The 18,969-nt window shown below is 40.3% G+C and overlaps 1 protein-coding gene across 1 annotated transcript in view; it reads right to left on the reverse strand.

The window, feature by feature from the left end:
* Positions 1-11,881: 11,881 nt before the first annotated feature.
* The window catches only part of LOC132780312 (zinc finger protein Rlf), a 33,443-nt gene continuing 26,355 nt past the window's right edge, over positions 11,882-18,969 (reverse strand). The window contains exon 8 of the mRNA XM_060783939.2: positions 11,882-17,154. Coding sequence (XP_060639922.2) covers positions 12,460-17,154 — 4,695 coding nt within the window. The 3' untranslated portion in view covers positions 11,882-12,459. The remainder of the gene's footprint in view (positions 17,155-18,969) is intronic.

Genomic DNA, 18,969 nt, shown 5'->3' on the forward strand with positions numbered 1-18,969 from the left:
CCACCTTGTCTCCTGTGCTATTCCAATAATATGATATAACACAATATATTGTATATACATATAATATTTATAATACTATAATGTAATGCAATATAATAATATGGTATTATAATTATATATTTATATTACATGTAATATTACTAATAATATTACGATTTTATTTATTTATTTATTTTATATTTATTTATCGTGTCAGTAGCAACCAGACAATTGTATTACATTTTAAACAAATTTGTAACAAACAGACAAAACACAGTTTGCAAGCTTGGTAGTTGATTAAAGGTCCTCTGACCAGTAGTTGGCCACTTGGAGTGCCTCTGGTGTTGCTGCAAGGAGGTCCTCCCTTGTGCATGTGGCAAGGCTCAGGTTGCATTGCAGCAGGTGGTCAGTGGTTTGCTCTTCTCCACACTTGCATGTCGTGGATTCCACTTTGTAGCCCCATTTCTTGAGGTTGGCTCTGCATCTCGTGGTGCCAGAGTGCAGTCTGTTCAGCGCCTTCCAAGTCGCCCTGTTTTCTGTGTGCCCATGAGGGAGTCTCTCATTTGGTATCAGCCATTTATTGAGGTTCTGGGTTTGAGCCTGCCACTTTTGGACTCTCGCTTGCTGAGGTGTTCCAGCAAGTGTCTCTGTAGATCTTAGAAAACTATTTCTAGATTTAAGTCGTTGATATGCTGGCTGATACCCAAACAGGGGATGAGCTGGAGATGTCTCTGCCTTGGTCCTTTCACTATTGGCTGCTACTTCCCGGCGGATGTCAGGTGGTGCAATACCAGCTAGACAGTGTAATTTCTCCAGTGGTGTAGGGCGCAGACACCCCGTAATAATGCGGCATGTCTCATTAAGAGCCACATCTACTGTTTTAGCGTGGTGAGATGTTTTCCATACTGGGTATGCATACTCAGCAGCAGAGTAGCGCAGCGCAAGGGCACATGTCTTCACTGTATCTGGTTGTGATCCCCAGGTTGTGCCAGTCAGCTTTCGTATGATATTGTTTCTAGCACCCACTTTTTGCTTGATGTTCAGGCAGTGCTTCTTGTAGGTAAGAGCACGGTCCAGAGTGACTACCAGGTATTTGGGTGCGCTGCAATGCTCCAGTAGGATTCCTTCCCAGGTGATCTTCAGGTGGACCCTGAAAGTTCTAGATATCTTGAACATGGATAGACTTACTCAAAGAATCGCACTAAATAATGGGGGTTACCAAAAAACGGACTGGACAAAATTTTTGGACTTTATTAAAAAAGAAAATAAAGAGATCTATATTAGTGAATTATAAATAAGCTCAAAGGAAGCATTAATAAGAAACCGGAGACAAAAAGTAAAATAACTAGATTATTAGTAAATGATAAGATTTTCAACTTGGGGAGACCTGGCAGTTTGCTTCATACTCTAATCTGTTCGTTTTATTTTTGTTTTTTGTTGTTGTTTTGTTTTCTCCGTTTTTTTCCTTCTCTAACTTTCCTTATTGGATTATTCCCACTTTTTTATGTAAAACAATGGAAAAAGTGAAGACATGTATCAGTTTTCTTCTTTCTTTTTCTCTAAGCTCCTACGCTTTAGGAGCGATTTATATTCTCAATAAAAATATATTTAAGCAAGCTTGCTCCCTCCTCCCTATGACTTCCTATCATATGGCTATCATGTCTCTTCTCAGCCTTCTCTTCTTCAGGCTAAACATGCCCAGCTCTTGAAGCTGCTCCTCATAGGGCTTGTTCTCCAGACCCTTGATCATTTTAGTCACCCTCCTCTGGACACTTTCCATCTTGTCAATATCTCTCTTCAATTGTGTTGCCCAGAATTGGACACAATATTCTAGGTGCACTGCATGAACAGGTTGTTGTAGGCATTTTGGGCTTCACAACCTCTGAGGATGCCTGCCATAAATGCAGGCGAAACGTCAGGAGAGAATGCTTCTAGAACATGGCCATAAAGCCCATAAAACCTACAACAACCCAGTGATTCCGGCCATGAAAGCCTTCAATAATACACTGCACTACTGACACAGTGCATGGGGAGCAGACCCAAAACACCAGCTCTGGCCATCTCTTACTCAACTGCTGAGTACTAACTTTCTTAGGCGATCCCCGTGGCCCAAGGATGATGGCCCTTCAAGTGTAGTGTCTTGGCAGTGGGTCCGTAGGTGACTGGGGCCCTATTCTTGACCCGCATCTTCTCCTGAAATGAGGGCATCGGTTTCCAGGTGGAAGGCAGTCTCGGTTAGGGTTGGCTTGACACACCTTCCTCTTGGCACATTTCTCCCTTTCACCCTCCATCCGTGCCTCTTCAAATTCCACAGCACTGCTGGTCACAGATGACCTCCAGTTAGAGCACTCAAGGGCCAGGGCTTCCTAGTTCTCTCTGTCTATGACACAGTTTTTAAGGTTAGCTTTGAGTCCATCTTTAAATCTCAACACCAACATTCCATTTCCTGTTTGTAGGATTTTTCGGAGCCAACGCTGTTGGAATTGTTCCAGGAGTTGAGTGTGACATCTGTAGACAGTCCACGTTTCGCAGGCATATAACAGGGTTGGGAAGACAATAGCTTTATAAACAAGCACCTTGGCATCCCTACAGATGTCCTGGTCCTCTAACACTCTCTGCTTCAGAGCTCAGGTGGTGTTGTATTTCAGTGTCAATGTTGACTTTGGTGGAGAGGTGGCTGCCAAGGGAACAGCAATGGTCGACATTTTCTAATGTTGCACCATTAAGCTGTATTTCTGGCATTGCAGAGGAATTGGCTGGTGACTGTTGGAAAAGCACTTTGGTTTTCTCAATATTCAATGAGAAGTCAAGATTCTAAGCTTCTGCAAAAGTGTTTAGAGTGGCTTGTAGGTCTTCATCTGAATGCGCACAGACTACATTGTCATCAGCATATTGGGTTGGAGAGGCATCTTCCTTGCTTCTTGTAAGCTGCTCTGAACCTGTAAGTTTCATAAGTATCCATAAAACAGATATACTAAAGTATTTGGGAGGTTCTCTATCACTTCTATAACAAAGATCATGGACTAGATGGCCAACATATAAGGATTTATTAATTAAAAATACTACTAGTTTAAAATCCCATACAGATTTAAATTGAGATTATGGCAATATTTCTTGATTACACTATTTGCAAATTAAAGAATATTATAATCAAGATTAAAAATAAGCTTTAACATGAAAGAGGTAGCTTGGGATAGGATACTTCAGACAGAGAAAAAACTCATCACCAAGCTATATAATAAGCTCCTGGAGTTGTCCACGGAAACAGAAGTGGTAACGAACTGTATGATTAGATGGTCGGAAAATCTTAAAAGGCCCATCCATTTAAATGAATGGGAACAAATTTGGAACAAGAAACTAAAATATACCTATGCCATGGACCTTAAGGAAAATTGACTTAAGATGTTTCATAGATAGTATACCACCACTAAGAAACTTGATCTTATGTACAAAAATGTAGAAAAAACTGCTGGAAATGCCATGACCACGATGGGAGCTTCTTCCATATGTGGTGGTCTTGTAGAGAGGCCCAAAAATACTGGAAAATTATACATGAAGAATCTCAAAAAATACTTAGAATGGCATTCCCAAGAAAACCAGAATATTACTTTCTAGGCCTCATGGACTCAGAGCTCATTCTGGACCAAAACAAGGACATTTTATTTACTTATATATCTACGGCAGCGAGGATCTCCTATGCAAAACTTTGGAAAATGGATAAGACACCACACATTGATAATTGGATAAGTAAACTAAGAGAAATTAGAGACATGGACAAATTAACGTTTTTTTCTGAAGAATAACTTGGGAAGTTTAATAAAAAGGACAGACTGGAATCCCTTTGAGGAACATGAAAGGGGGGAAAAAAAACAAAAAGTACTTAACTATTGTATTTTTACTTTTCTTTATATATGAATTTATAGAGTAAGAAAAATATAATGGCAGATGCTCAGAATGGAATTTCCCCCTCTTTTTGCTCTTTTTTTAGGTTGTCTTTATCTTTTCTCCTTTCCTACTTTCCTTTCAATTTAATGTTCCCCCACTTTTTATGTAAAAACAATAAAATGTTCCCTTTGTGGACTCATATATATATCAACAAAGATCATGGTAAAAATAAAACTGCTTTATAGTGATCTTGGACTTTTGAAAAGCTTGTTTGCCTGTTTAACATGCTGGATGAACACAAAAGATCTGGAAGAATTATTTATTTATTTACGATATTTATATGCTGCTCTTCTTAGCCCGAAGGGGACTCAGACCGGCTTACAAGATATATATGCATACAATATATTATATTATTAGCATAGTACAATATCAGTATTCAATATTACTATATGTACTATACCATTATATTGTAATATTATTAGTAATATTACATGTAATATAAAATATATAATTATATTATTATTATATTGTATTACATTATATTAAATATATATAATATATGTAATATAATATATAATTATATATCATATTATTATTATATTGCATTATATTATAAATATCTGTATATACAATATATTATATTATTAATACTTTTTTGGTTTTGTTTTTGCTCTAGAGATAAATCTAGGAACTATAACAGGGCAGTTTAAAAAGCACAGGCCAACAAGAGGTGTGAGTTCTTGAATGATTACTGAGGAGACAAGCCAAGGTAGATATCTCTATGAAAATCTGATAACAAACTTACCAGGGAATCTGAATTGGCTCTTGACTCTTGCTATGGGGTTGTGTCCTGGTCTTAATCCCTGCATCCTTGCCTCCCGTCCTGGGCTTAAGAAACCAACTCAAGATTCCTCCAATGCACCTGGCTCCCCTCTTCCTGCACAGTCACATCGCTCAATCAGTGGGGAAGGAAGGAGTGATAACAGATACCTTTTTTAAAAAAAAAAAATTTTGGCAGAGAATAGAAATAGGAGAAGGTCTGAAGGGCGCTGTTCAAGAAATCTCTGCTAGGAATGTCTTGCTGTCACAGCTACCCAGAGCCAAGGCAGACACTAGACTGGGAAACTAAGGGAAGCCTCCATAATCCTCTCCTACTGCAAAAAACCAATGATTCTTTGGTTAGATCTTGCAAAGCATTTCAGGTTTCTGCATTGCATTTGCTACTTAGAATTGAGAATATATTACAGTGTAGGAAGTCCTTTACAGTAAGAAAACAATGCCAAGGGGTTTTTTTTCCCCTTGCAGACGGCCAATTCTCTCACACCAGGAGTCACTCCTGAATGCCAAGGTGATTTGTATCAAATATAGAGAGACATATATAGAATCAGAGTTGGAAGAGACCTTCTGGGCCACCCTTGTCCAACTCCCTGCCAAATAGCAGGAAAATTGTATTCAAAGCACCCTCGACAGATGGCCATTCAGCTTCTGCTTAAAAGCCTCCAAAGGAGGAGCCTCCATCACACTCTGGGCAGAGAGTTCCACTACTGAACAGCTCTCACCATTAGGAAGTTCTTCCTAATGTTTAGGTGGAATCTCATTTGAAGCCATTGTTCCCTTTCCTATAGTGTCATCACACTACAGCAGAGGTCTTCAAACTAAGGCCCGGGGGCCAGATACGGTCCTCCAAGATCATTTACCCAGTCCTCGCTCAGGGACAACCTAAGTCTGAAACAACTTGAAAGCACACAACAATCATCCTATCTCATCAGCCAAAAGCAGTTCCACACTTCCCATTGAACTACTAATAAGTTTATATTTGTTAAATTTGTTCTTCATTTTAATTATTGTATTGTTTTGCACTACAAATAAAATGTGCATAGGAATTCATTCAATTTTTTTCCAAATTATAATCCAGCCCTCCAACAGTTTGAAGGACTGTGACCTGGCCCCTCTGTTTAAAAAGTTTAAGGACCTCTGTACTAGAGAATGAATCCACTTTAAATCTGGTTGCTGCCTCCTGCAGAATTCTGGGGTTTGTAGTTTAGGGAGGAGCCTTTAACAGCCTCATTAAACTACAAACCCCATAATTCTGCAGGAGGAAGAAGCCAGATTTAAAGTGAATTCATGCTCGATTGTGATGAGGTCCCTAGTCTCCAGGGCAGCAGAAAACAAGTTTTCTCCCTCTTCCCTATGACTTTCCCTCACATATTTATACATGGTCATCATGTCTCCTCTCGGCCTTCTCTTCTGCAGGCTAAACATGTCCAGCTCTTTAAGCCGCTCCTCATAGGGCTTGTTCTCCAGACCTTTGATCATTTTAGTCACCCTTCTCTGGATACATTCCAGCTTGTCAACATCTCCCTTCAATTGCGGTGCCCAGAATTGATCATCGTGTGACTCCAGGTGTGGTCAGACCAAGGCAGAACAGAGGGGTAGCATGACTTCCCTGGATCTCGACACTAGACTCCTATATATGCAGGCCAAAATCCCAATGGGTTTTTAAGTTGCTGCATCATATTGTTGTTTAACTTGTTGTCTACAAGAACTCCAAGATCTTTGTCACACGTATTGCTGTCAAGCCTGGTGTCCCTCATTCTGTATCTTTGCATTTTATTTTTTTCTGCCTAAGTGAAGTATCTTGCATTTGTCCCTGTTGAACTTCATTTTGTTAGTTTTGGCCCATCTCTAGTCTGTTAAGATTGTTTTGGATTCTGCTCCTGTCTTCTGGAGCATTAGCTATCCCCCCCCCCCCCCCAATTTGATGTTGTCTGCAAACTTGATGATTATGCCTTCTAACCCTTCATCTACGTCACTAATAAAGATGTTGAACAGAACTGGGCCCTGCAGCACTCCACTCATTACTTCTTTCCAGGATGAAGAGGAAGCACTGGTGAGCACTCGTTAATTCACTTACCCAATTACAGACCCACCTAACCGTAGTTTGGCTAACCCATATTTGACTAGTTTGTTTGCCAGAAGGTCATGGGTGACCTTGTCGAATGCCTTACTGAAATCCAGATACGCTACATCCACGGCATTCCTTGCGTCTACCCAGATTGCAACTATATCAAAAAAAGAGATCAGATGAGTCTGGAATAACTTGTTTTTGATAAATCCACGTTGACTATCACAGATGACTGCATTTCTTTCTAAGTGTTTGCAGACCACTTCCTTAATTATCTTTTTCAGATTCTTGCCTGGTATCAACGTGTTCTTCCTTTTTCTACCAACGTAAGCAAAAAGCCCTTTATATTGTTTTTAATGTCTCTGGCAAGCCTGAGTTCATTTTGGCCTTTAGCCTTGCAAGCTTTTTCCCTACAGGAGTTGGTTATTCATTTGAATTCTTCTTTGGTGATTTCTCCTCTTTTCCACTTCTTGTGCATGTCTCCTTTTAGTCTTAGCCCAGTTAGAAGTTCTTTGGACATCCATTGTGACTTCTTTGCCCTTGTTTTATTTTTTCTCTTTGTTGGCACTGTTTGCAATTACGCCTTGAGTATTTCACTCTTGAAAAACTCCCATCCAGCCTTAACTCCCTTGTCTTTTAGTATTGGTGTCCACGGAATGCCGCTCAGTATTTCCTTCATTTTTCGGAAGTCAGCTCTCCTGAAGTCCAGAATGCGGGTTTAACTTGTCTTAGTTTCAGCCTTCCTTTGTATCACAAACTGCAGGAGCACATGGTCACTTGATCCTATGGATCTGACCACTTCCAACTGCATTGATAAGGTCCTCCGCATTTGCTAGGATGAGATCAAGAGTAGCAGATCCCCTTGTTGCCTCTTCTACCTACTGGACCATAAAATTGTCTGTAAGGCAGGCGAGGAATTTGTTGGACTTTGTACTCTTGGCCGAGTTTATTTTCCAGCAAATATCAGAATAATTGAAATCGCGCATGACTCTCTCTCTTCTTTGTGCCTGTTTGGCCAACTGTTGACAGATTTTGTCGAGTTCTTCATCCTGGCTCGGAGGTCTGTAATAGACACCCACAACGAAATCTTTTTGAGTCCCAGTTCCCTTGATTCTTATCCAGATGCTTTCAAGCTGGTTTCCCAGATTGAATTCTTGCATCTCTTCTGCACAGTAACTGTTTTTGAGATATAAAGCTATTCCCCCTCCTCTCACCTTTATCACCTTTATCCATTACTGTACTTGGATGATGGAATAGAAGGCATGCTTATCAAATTTGCAGATGACACCATATTGGGAGGGACAGCAAATACAACAGAGGACAGGATCAGAATCCAAAATGACTGTAACAGATTAGAGAGCTAAGCCCAAACTACCAAAATGAATTTCAACAGGGAGAAATGTACAGTACTACACCTTGGCAATAAAAATGAAATGCACAGGCCTAGGATGGGTGATGCCTGGATTGAAAACAGTCCATGTGTAAGGGATCTCGAAGTCTTAGTAGACCACAAGCTGAACACGAGTCAACAGAGTGATCTGGCAACTAAAAAAGGCAATGGAATTCTAAGCTTCATCAACAGGAGTATTGAGGGAAGTCTTAGCACCACTCTATTCTGCTTTTGTCAGACCTCACCTGGAATACTGTGTCCAGTTCTGGGAACTACAATTTAAAAAGGAAATTAAAGAGCTAGAATGTGTCTGGAGAAGAGCGACCCAAATGATCAAAGGTCTGGGAGTGACTTAGGGAGTTGGGACTGTTTAGCTTAGAGAAAGGAAGACATCAGGGGACATCAAGCAGGGTCCTGGACTGGATGACCATTGTGGTCTCTTCCAACTCTAGGATTCTATTATTGTACCCCCAAAGTTTGGTGTTTGTTTGTTTTTTTTCCCAATCAGGCTGAACAGATGTTTCACCTGGCAACAAATTCTGAATAAGGCGATTTCTTAACAGGTAGCCTTATGTAGTCAATGAAAGAAAAATAGTACCCAAGGGGAAAAAGCCTTGAGCAGTGGATGCTTTATTTACCAAATAAATAGAGTATTTTAGTATATTTGCGAAATTATTTTTAAAAATTAGGGTCAGTGTCTGCCTTACATGTCATAATATTATTTAACAGTACAGTCAACCTTCCATTTCCATGGAGTCTGCAGCCATGGATTTCAACATCCACAGATTGAAAATATTCCCCCCACCACAAATAAAAAAGCAAACCTGGATTTTACTTGTTTATATAAGGGACACTATTTTCCTAGATCACTGTATATACAGTAGACTCTCAAGTAACCAGAACTCTCAAGCAAATGGCAAAAGCTCAAAAAATAACAATTTAAATTAAAAGCAGTTCTTATAATACAATAAAAGAGTAAAATTGTGGTACATTAAGTTTGTATTTATTTGCTTATAATACTGTATTTCAATACTCAGGTCAGTAAAGCGTTTATAGGGTATAGTATTAGAAAGAGGAGCCCCCGGTGGTGCAATGAGTTAAACCATTGTGACGGCAGGACAGGTCGGAGGTTCTAATCCGGTGAGAGCATGGATGAGCTCCCTCTGTCAGCTCCAGCTCCCTATGCGGGGACATGTGAAAAGCCTCCCACAAGGATGGTAAAACATAAAAAAAAACATCCGGGTGTCCCCTGGGCAACGCCCTTGCAGACAACCAATTCTCTCATACCAGAAGAGACTTGCAGTTTCTAAAGTCACTCCTGACATGAAAAAAAAAGTATTAGAAAAGTTTAAATAGTAACTCTCAAGCAACCAGAAACTACATTTATCTGGCATCTATAAATCCCAATGGGTGTTGGTTCACTGAGAGTCTACTGTAATAGGATTTGAACATACAAAGATTTTACTATTCGTAGAGTAGCTCCTGGTGGTGAAGTGGGTTAAACCCTTGTGCCGGCAGGACTGAAGATCAACTGGTTGGAGGTTCGAATCCGGAGAAAGCGTGGATGAGCTCCCTCTGTCAGCTCCAGCTCCCCATGCGGTGACATGAGAGAAGCCTCCCACAAGGATGGTAAAACAAAAAAACATCTGGGCGTCCCTGGGCAATGTCCTTACAGGCAGCCAATTCTCTCACACCAGAAGCGACTTGCAGTTTCTCAAGTCGCTCCTGACACACACACACACACACACACACAAAAACTATTCATGGGAGGTGTCCTAGAACCACACTCCAGGGATTGTGAAAACTGCTAATAATGAATACCAATGTTCAATAAGATATTTAAAAACTAAATCCACCACAGACTGGCAAATCAATTCACCTATATATTAAATTGCCAGATCAATCTAATGCAAAACATTTCTTGAATTCCAAACTTGCCCCTCCCCCTTTTTTTATTGGTTGATTGAATTCTTCAGGGGTGAATTAGAATATAGGATGAATTTTAAAAGAACGTAATTTTCTTATGCTTTGTCGAAGGCTTTAATGGCTGGAATCACTGGGTTGTTGTAGGTTTTTCAGCCTATAGGACCATGTTCTGGAAGCATTCTCTCCTGATGCTTCGCTTGCATCTATGGCAGGCATCCTCAGGTTGTGAGGTCAGGTTGTGAGGATGCCTGCCATAGATGCAAGCGAAACGTCAGGAGAGAATGCTTCCAGAACATGGCCATATAGCCTGAAAAACCTACAACAACCCAGTTTTCTATGGTTCTCTTAAAGCCCATCGCCAAAACTCTAAAAACCCAGAAAACCAGTTAGACGATGAGCAGTGCAAATATGAGCTTCTTAAGTACACCCCAATAAAAATTGGTCTTTAGCTTGGTCCTTATTTCCTTCTTGATGTACCTTATAACTATTTGTGAGGAAGTTAATAATAATTTGCATGATTTAAACTGTATTTATGTGTTTGTGTTGGCTGCAGTAACACTGGAGAGGCCTATTTCAAAGGAATCCTCCATCTGCGTCGCCATGGAGACCAAGGCAAGCCGGCAGAGAGAGAAATGGGAGGAGCCTAGAGGGGAGAGTTTTGAAAACAGACGGGTTAGTGAGTGAGTTAAGAGTTGAGGGTGAGGAGTTGGTAGAGGAAAGTATTAGGAGGTTGTAGCTGAAGGAGAGTGAATTGTGAAGCAAAGTTTCGAGGCTTTGGAAAGCCAGATTAAGCTAATGGAAGTTTCTTAGGCTAAGGAAAGGCTAAAGAATAAGCTTATTAAGTATCTGATCAAGGGAGGATCAGATAAGGGAGATATCCCTGTATTGAAACTTTGCTTAGTAATAAGTGCTTCACCTCAGAAAGATACTGTGTAACCTGAAAGAGTGAAACGACTTTGGAACTCCCTGCCATTAGAGATCAGAACTGCCCCCTCCCTCATGACGTTCAGGAAACTAACAAAGACCTGGTTGTGGAACGCGGCATTTGACAACTGATTTAATTCTTTGCCCACATGAAAGGAGGATGATGAATGGGATTGTGATGGTGTCGGACGATTTGGCTCTTTTAACTGGGATGATAATGTTTTAATGTGTATGGTGCTGATATTTTAATCGTGTGATGAAGTGGCATTGTGTTGTTATTGTATATTTTTTGTATGTTAACACATGTTGTGAACCGGTCCGAATCCCTCTTTGAAGGTGAGAGGGTGGGTATATAAAACCTCGAAATAAATAATAAATAAATAAATAAACGTTCATCTAACCAAGTATTATTCTAAGTTCTAGAAGAAAAGTTACAACTTGCAACCACACGCTTTGTACTCAATAAATTTGTTATCTTTTGTTTGAAGACTGCCTCATCTCCATCAATTCTGCATCCAGAGTGCAATTTCTCACAATAATACATCTTACCTCACGTTGGTGGCAGAAATACAGAGAAATAAATAATAAATCTCCCTCTACTCTCCTGTTACACAACAACACTTGTAATTTAGCTATTCCTCTGCTGACTACTTCGCAAATTTGGTGGCAGTGATAATTACTGCATCTTCGCACTATTGTACATTCAATTTTGTGAGAATTCTCTCTCTTCAACACCACTGCTATCTTGACAGGTTTCCCTCCTATCACCCTTCGACTTAAACACATGATCACATTTTGATGTGCCAGAATCAAAATTACTACAGGCACTACTCAAATCAAATGTGTCTTAAGCTGACTCTGCAGTCAATGGAAATGGGTGAAAAAATTCCTTTTATTGAAACTCATAACTCAAAAAATATAAGATGCTGTAGTGTACAATATGTTACACAAAGCACCCTGAGGTGCACATTCAAGTCAAGTAAGATCTTCCTCCTCCCACCCGCCTCCCACCCCAACCTTGGTACCCTAAGTACTTGTTTCATAGACAATCATGCACATTTACTTTGCAAGAGGCAGCCCCCTTCAATATTCTGTCAAGTAGCACCAAAATATCAACTCTCTCTTAATATAACAGGGTTTTAACCAATACTGTAGAATATGGAGAAGGTGGCTGCATCCCTCCATATCTTGTTGGACTGCAGAACTTGTAATCCCTCAATGTTGACCATGCCATTAGGGCAGGCCCGAGCTGCAGTCCAACAACTTTGGAGTTCTATCAACTGACCAATGCTGCTTTAGACAGATGCCATACATTCATGGGACTGTACAGTCAAATCTAACTTTTAACAACAGGTGCAAACATCCAAATTAAACAATTTCCCCATTTAACAGTAGTGGAGGCAGTCTCTCTCTCTCTCTCTCTCTCTTTCTTTTAAATAGAAACAAAACATTATGAACTTCCCACACAAAGATGATCTGCTTTTTTTGTTGGAAAAAAGTCTATGAGCTTAGTGGAAAATTTAGATCTTTCAAGAACAACTACTGGTCGCAAATAATGCAGTTGTTTTAAGGCATGGTCCCCACAGTTTGTAAGCGCCTTATCCAAGATGGCCCTCAGATTTTCCAGAGAAGGGATAGGAGAGTCCGTTGTCAAGAGAGGTTGTACCCCTCTCAGCTGCCCTTGCGCTTTAGAGCCACTGCTCTTCTTGGACACAGCTGCTGAGACATGTTCACATTTAGCTCTGCTCTGTGGCAAATCCCTTTTAATGTCTTTAGCTTTTTCTGCCGTGCCACCTCTTTCAGGTTGTTCAGGTGGTTCCCATTCATGCTCAGAGTTGCTTTCGTCGTCGTCGTCATCATCATCATCTCGTGCCTCACTTTCTTGGATGAATTTCAAGAATGAAGACTCAAATCCCATTGGTTTGAAGGACTTTAGATCAAAGGGCTTAGGTGCTGGCTGGTTCTGTAATTTGTTTTTTGGAGCAGAAAAGGGAAGCTTACTAGTATTTGGTTGCCAATCACTAGCATCCTTCTCCCTTGGTAACAGTGTATCTGACCTCATGCAATAAGAGTTATTCTCTCTTTCATCGCTCTCTCTGTCCTGGGATGTTCCATGAATTTTTCCCAAGTTTGTTTTACACTGCTGAGGTGATTCAACTGCACTACGTTCTTCAAAACATCTGGATTTGGGACTGTGGGTATGTTTTAAAGTGCCTGTACACAATAAGACACCAGCTTCTGGAGGCTTGTCACTCGCAGAACATCTGCTATTTTTACTGTCTTTATCTTCAAGATCAAAATCAGAGTTCAGACCAAGACACTCCTCCCTTCCATGCTGATATGCAGAGCGTAATGACACATCCTGTTTAGCGTTATGATTTGCTTCTTTATTTGTACTCTGAGTCCCTTCTAAACAAGGATCATTTATCACAGTACCGCATTCAACACAAAGTACAAGCTGCTCATATTGCTGTTCTATATAAACACTGGCCATCTGATGGGTACGCTTGTAATGTCTCACAATACTGCTTTCCAGTTTTACTACTGAAGGACAGCCGTGAATCATGCATGGATACTGAGTCTGGTCGTAGTTATCTCTGCACATCTGCAAGGCCTCTTCTCTTGTTCTGAAATTATATAATTGCTTCCCTTTGTTTTTATTATTGTTCTTCTCAACCTTCTCACTGATATGTCTCCTTTTGTTACTCACATTATGCCTTCGACACCGGTCTTTCAAGCAGCTTTGTTCTTTGGCACCTCCCATGACACCATGTCGAAAATAAACATGCTGACAATAACGGCTGTACGTTGTGAAAACTCTGTTACAGCCATTGAGATCACAATGGATTTCAATCTCTTTATTTACTTCTTCCTCCTTAGAATGTTCTTCCATCAAATGGTGTTTTAATTTGTGAAAGGAATAAAATGCAGCTGGACAGTGAGGGTGATGACAGGGGAATCTAACAGATTCAGTTTCAGAAAGCATTTTTGGATCTTCTCCATGATCAAGTGCATGAAAGTCACTGCAGTGCTTAGCAAGTGATTTAGGACACAGAAACCTCTTGCTACATGTCTTATCTTTTTTACATTTGGCAAGTTCCCTCTTTGTTCTCGCTTTGTCCTTTTCCAAACAGAGTTGCTCTTTGTTATACTGGTGTACAGTTCTATAGTGACGAATCAAGCCTTTCTGATTAGTAAATGCAGAACTGCAATTTTTATGAACACAATGGAATGGTTTGTGGTATTTATGCAAAATGTAACAAAGATTTCCTTTGGCAACTGTTCTTTTACTTCCCCTCCCCTCTCGTGCTTCTAGTCCTTTTCGGTGGCTTTCCAATGTGGAGAGTTTAGACTGTTTCTCACTTACACAACTCTCTCCTTCTTCACTAGATTCCAGATCTGTTTCAGAACTGAGCTCCCCCTTCTTGGAATGACACCGTTGTTCATCAGTAAGTTTACTTTGGCCATCAAGTTCTTCCTCTGTGTTGGCGTAAAAGGATGACATTGAAGCCGCACTGCTATTCAGCATATCCTCCACGCAATCACCATCCTCAAAACTTTCATTTGCAAACAGTTTTTGAGTGGCTGCCATATTGCCAAGTTTATGCTTGTTTCTATAATGAACTCTAAGATGTGTTTTCCTTGTAAATGATCTTTGGCAAATATGACATTTAAAAGGTGAATAGCGGTACTGAAACATGTTCAACTGAAGCACCATCTCTTTTGAATAATTATGTTTTCTAACATAATGTGTCAATAGCGCTTCTCTGGTCACAAATTCACAACTGCAACCTTGATGCTCACAGAAAAATGGTTTGGCTGCCAACTGAGTAAGATATTGATTTGGTAGCTTGCCTCGATGCTCTTCAAGAAAATGGTCTGAGGTAGATTCATCTTCAGAGTTGGAGCCCTTGGATGAGTACGACTGCAGCAATCTGGAAGAACTTCCAAATCGGCCACTAGAATTTGTTAAACTTAAATGCTTTAAGCCCAAGAGAAGCTCCAACATTGCATCCTCTGTACTTCGTGCTTTAGCATATTCACAAAAGGATGTTTCCGGAGAAGAAGGACAAGGTTCGTCTTTTAAAAAGCATTTGTCATTAGGGCTTGTATTACCATCTAAAATGCCTGGAGAATCCGCATTTGTATCTGAATGATTGTAGAGCTCTGAGTCAATTTCTCCAGCAGAGCTATTATGCAGGCTTTCATTGAACTGACCAGTATCTTTAGCCTTTAGGCTATGCCTCCTTTTAGGTTTGAAATGGTATGGATGAGCCCTTCGAAGGTGTTTCTGCATACTCTTTGAATTGTTGTATGTTGATCCACAGCCTTCAAAGCCACAAGTAAACATTTTCCCATCAAAATAGACAGCCACATTAGAATACCGTTCTTTTAAATTGGATGGACAGAAGACCTTCTCATGAGGTAATACAGCACTAGGAGCTGCCTGACCACAATCCACTGTTTCAGTTAGTAAAGCCACCTCATTCTCATTGGTTAAGGATGCAATATTGCTTCCCACACTACCATTACTTTTGCCATCTACCTCTTCATCAGACAAAGGCTCTTGCTTAACCATCAGGGTTCCTTCTGAATTTGTAGATCCAGGAGGCAAACTAGGACTCTCATTGAGATGGGGAGGATCTTTTTGTTCAACCACTGCAGAATCGGAAAGACAGGCATGATTGTCCCTGGAAACAGGATCCTCGTGTTTAATTGGTATCTCCTTCATTTCACCATTTGAAATATGCATCGATAGATGATTTGTAAACTCACTTTTGGAATAGTAAAACTTTTTACAGCCTTGGAAATTGCAAGTGTATGATGCATCTCTAAAATGCTGGGCTTCATGATGGTAGAGTTGTCCTAAGTCACTGAAAAAAATATTACAGCCACTGAGCTCACATTTATAACGCAGATCATCATGCTGCTGCTTGTGATGTAGCAGCTCATTGACAGAGTTAAACCTAGCATAGCAACCCACAGACACACACATGTAAGGCTGAGGTCCAGTGTGCACTTGCTCATGTTCCTGCAGATGGACCGCTGACATGAAATGTCGCCTGCAATACGAACACTTCTCACGCCGGTTTTTCATGTTCAAGTAATGCATTGCATTTTCATCATTGTTTTGGTGTTCAGCTTTTAAATGAACACTCAAGTACTTGAACTGCTTAAAAACTCTGGAACAGTCTGTGCCTGGACATGGATATACATCTCTGTCTTGCAGGTGGCAGTCTTCTAGTTTGCTAAATGTGACATAGTCTTGAGGATTTATCTTGGGCTTTTCACGCGGCATTATTTTCAAAGGCTGTTTTTCTACAAGTGCTGGAGAAGCAAACCTTGACAGTCTACTGTTTGCCAATTTTTCTTTCTTTAACAGCATCTTTTTCTTTGCACGGTGTTTTCCACTAGGAGGCATTTTTACATGTTCCATCACATGACGCACAAAGACATCCTTACTTTTGAACTTTTTAATACACACTGGGCATGTAAAAAGACTGCCTTCCATATGCATCTTAGAATGGTGAAGTATTCTGGCCTCAATGCACTCCCTTTTGCAAATGGCACAGAAGAACTTGTACTGAAGCCATCGCTGGTATCTCTCTGAGGAACCAATTGGCTTTTTGATCCTCACTCTCATTTTTGGCTGATTTATGCCTTCAAACCTGCCTTCTTCCTTGCCTTCTTCACAGTCACTTAGGAGGCTATCTAACAGTTCAGTCTCATTGAATGACATCTCATTACAACTCAGGTCGTCCTCTGACTCAGAAACTTGTTTTCCTAACAATTTAAGACAATGCCGCCTCAGTGTCTTCCAATCCCAAAATTCTGGATCAAATGGCCAATAAGCTTTTAAAGCCAACAAGAGCTCACAACGGAGTGAGTTTGGAACAGGTGCATTTTCTTCATCAAACTTTTGATCTGGTAGCAGGTAGAGCTCCTCAAGCAGATTATATCCTTCTTCTTTTGGGCCAAGCAAGTATTCAGTGAGCTGGCATGCTCTTCTGACTTCAAGATCTTCTGGTAGAAGGCATGCAATTGTTTTGCATACGGAGGTCTTCATTTCATCATTTTCATTTGATCTGAGTTGCAGGGCTCTTACGCATAACAAAACAGATACAGCCAGGCCTGCTTCTTCTGCCTAATAGAAAAAATGGAAGGGGTGGGTGAGAAGAAAACATACATTAATGTAAATTCTCACCTTAGAAATCATTTTGTTCACACAATATGAAAAATGCCTGAAAACACTTATCCAGATAACATACAGATTGCTCTTCAATTAAGTTGATTACAGGGGACTTCATACTCATAACAATACTATTATTCTTTCAGCCAAATGTTCATCCCCAGACACACCGCTGCTCTAGTAACCAGTTAAAGTTTTTTTGAAAGGTACCTGTGACATTTCATTTTCTAAAATACAGCCAAATAATTTGGGCTAAACATTATTTATTTATTTATTCTCATCCCAAAGAGGACTCAGGGCGGATCACAGAAAATATACACGGCAAACATTCAATGCCGTTAGACATACAGGACGGACAGACATCCCTTTTTTGTATAACTCTCCGAATATGGTTTGAAAATTGTACATCCATCTCTGGCCCTACAATTCATATTATCACTTCAATATTAAGACAGATCAAACTGTCATCTCCTTACTGTTCAGGCCAATACCACAATCCCCATACTACAGACTGCATGTAGCTGTTTAGACGTTCTTCCTCCAAAGTTAAACCTGGGATGCTATTACCTTAAGCATTATGTCACACCACCTGGCCAAGTTGGCTATAAACACACAGATCCCACCGGAATACAACATACAATGCCTCATGGTAAAGCATTCCACACTGTATCAGAAACTACATGAACCTGCCCATAAGTCACTAAGTGAGCTGCCTAAAGCAATAATCTTCCATTAGGCATCAATACTAGCACACATATTTTGGGTGCTTAACAAAACCCTTTTTACCTTGGCCTTTCCCCAGCCATGAACTGTTTGGAATTATAAGTTGTTAATACTGTGTTTTCATAGGACTTTGAAATAGCATGGTTTGTATAACTGAATGCATAAGTAAACAAGATAGCAATGGAAGCCAGAGGATGACAGCTTGTTAAAAGTGGTATGCATTCCTGGTAGAGACGAAACTTTTCCTAAGGTAAATGGGGTGTCTACTTTTGAATTATTATTTACATGGTTTGTATCTCCATTTTCTCCCAATATAGGGATTCAAAGCAGGTGAGAGGTTTCAGGCACAAAAGGCACTAACCCATATCCATTTCTCAAGTATTAGGATCAAAATAAAATTGGAACAGAAATACAGCCTTCCACAAGTTGCCAGTCTGAAATTCTCATTAGACCCATCCACTATGGCCAATAGTAAAGACTGACGAGTTGCACCCAAGCCATATCAGGAGAGTTATACTTTTCCTATCCCTGTCATAGAATACTTTAATGTTAAATGAGACTACCAGTTAAAGTCTATTTCCACAGTCCCCTCTACTATAAGACAACAGAAATCTTTCCTTCCTTGTGTACTTATCCTTTACAATTCCCTGTTTCAATGCCAGAGTTTTGCTACTGGTTTAATTCCCTTGTCTAACTGTCCTAGCAAAGATCGGGGAATTGGGCTACGACAGCGATTTCCTGACCCTACTATCTTTTCCCGAGATTTTTACCCTCATCAAAAGGAGGCTGCTAGATAGGGACCACAACCAATTGTTGAGCTTGGCAAACAAATCCTGCTCACCTATCAACTTGGCAATTCCATACACACAGGGAAATCCAGCCTTTTACATCACAGAGCTCACCAACCCCTCTTACAGAAGAGCCTACATGCTGGCTAGATTTAACATCATGCCATCGCCGCTCCATAGAGGAAGACTCAATGGCCTCCCGAGTGACAAGAGGGTCTGCCTCTGCAGCACAGGTCAGCTAGACTCCATACCGCATATT

Source organism: Anolis sagrei, chromosome X (assembly GCF_037176765.1).
Source record: "Anolis sagrei isolate rAnoSag1 chromosome X, rAnoSag1.mat, whole genome shotgun sequence".
Classification (NCBI taxonomy): domain Eukaryota; kingdom Metazoa; phylum Chordata; class Lepidosauria; order Squamata; family Dactyloidae; genus Anolis; species Anolis sagrei.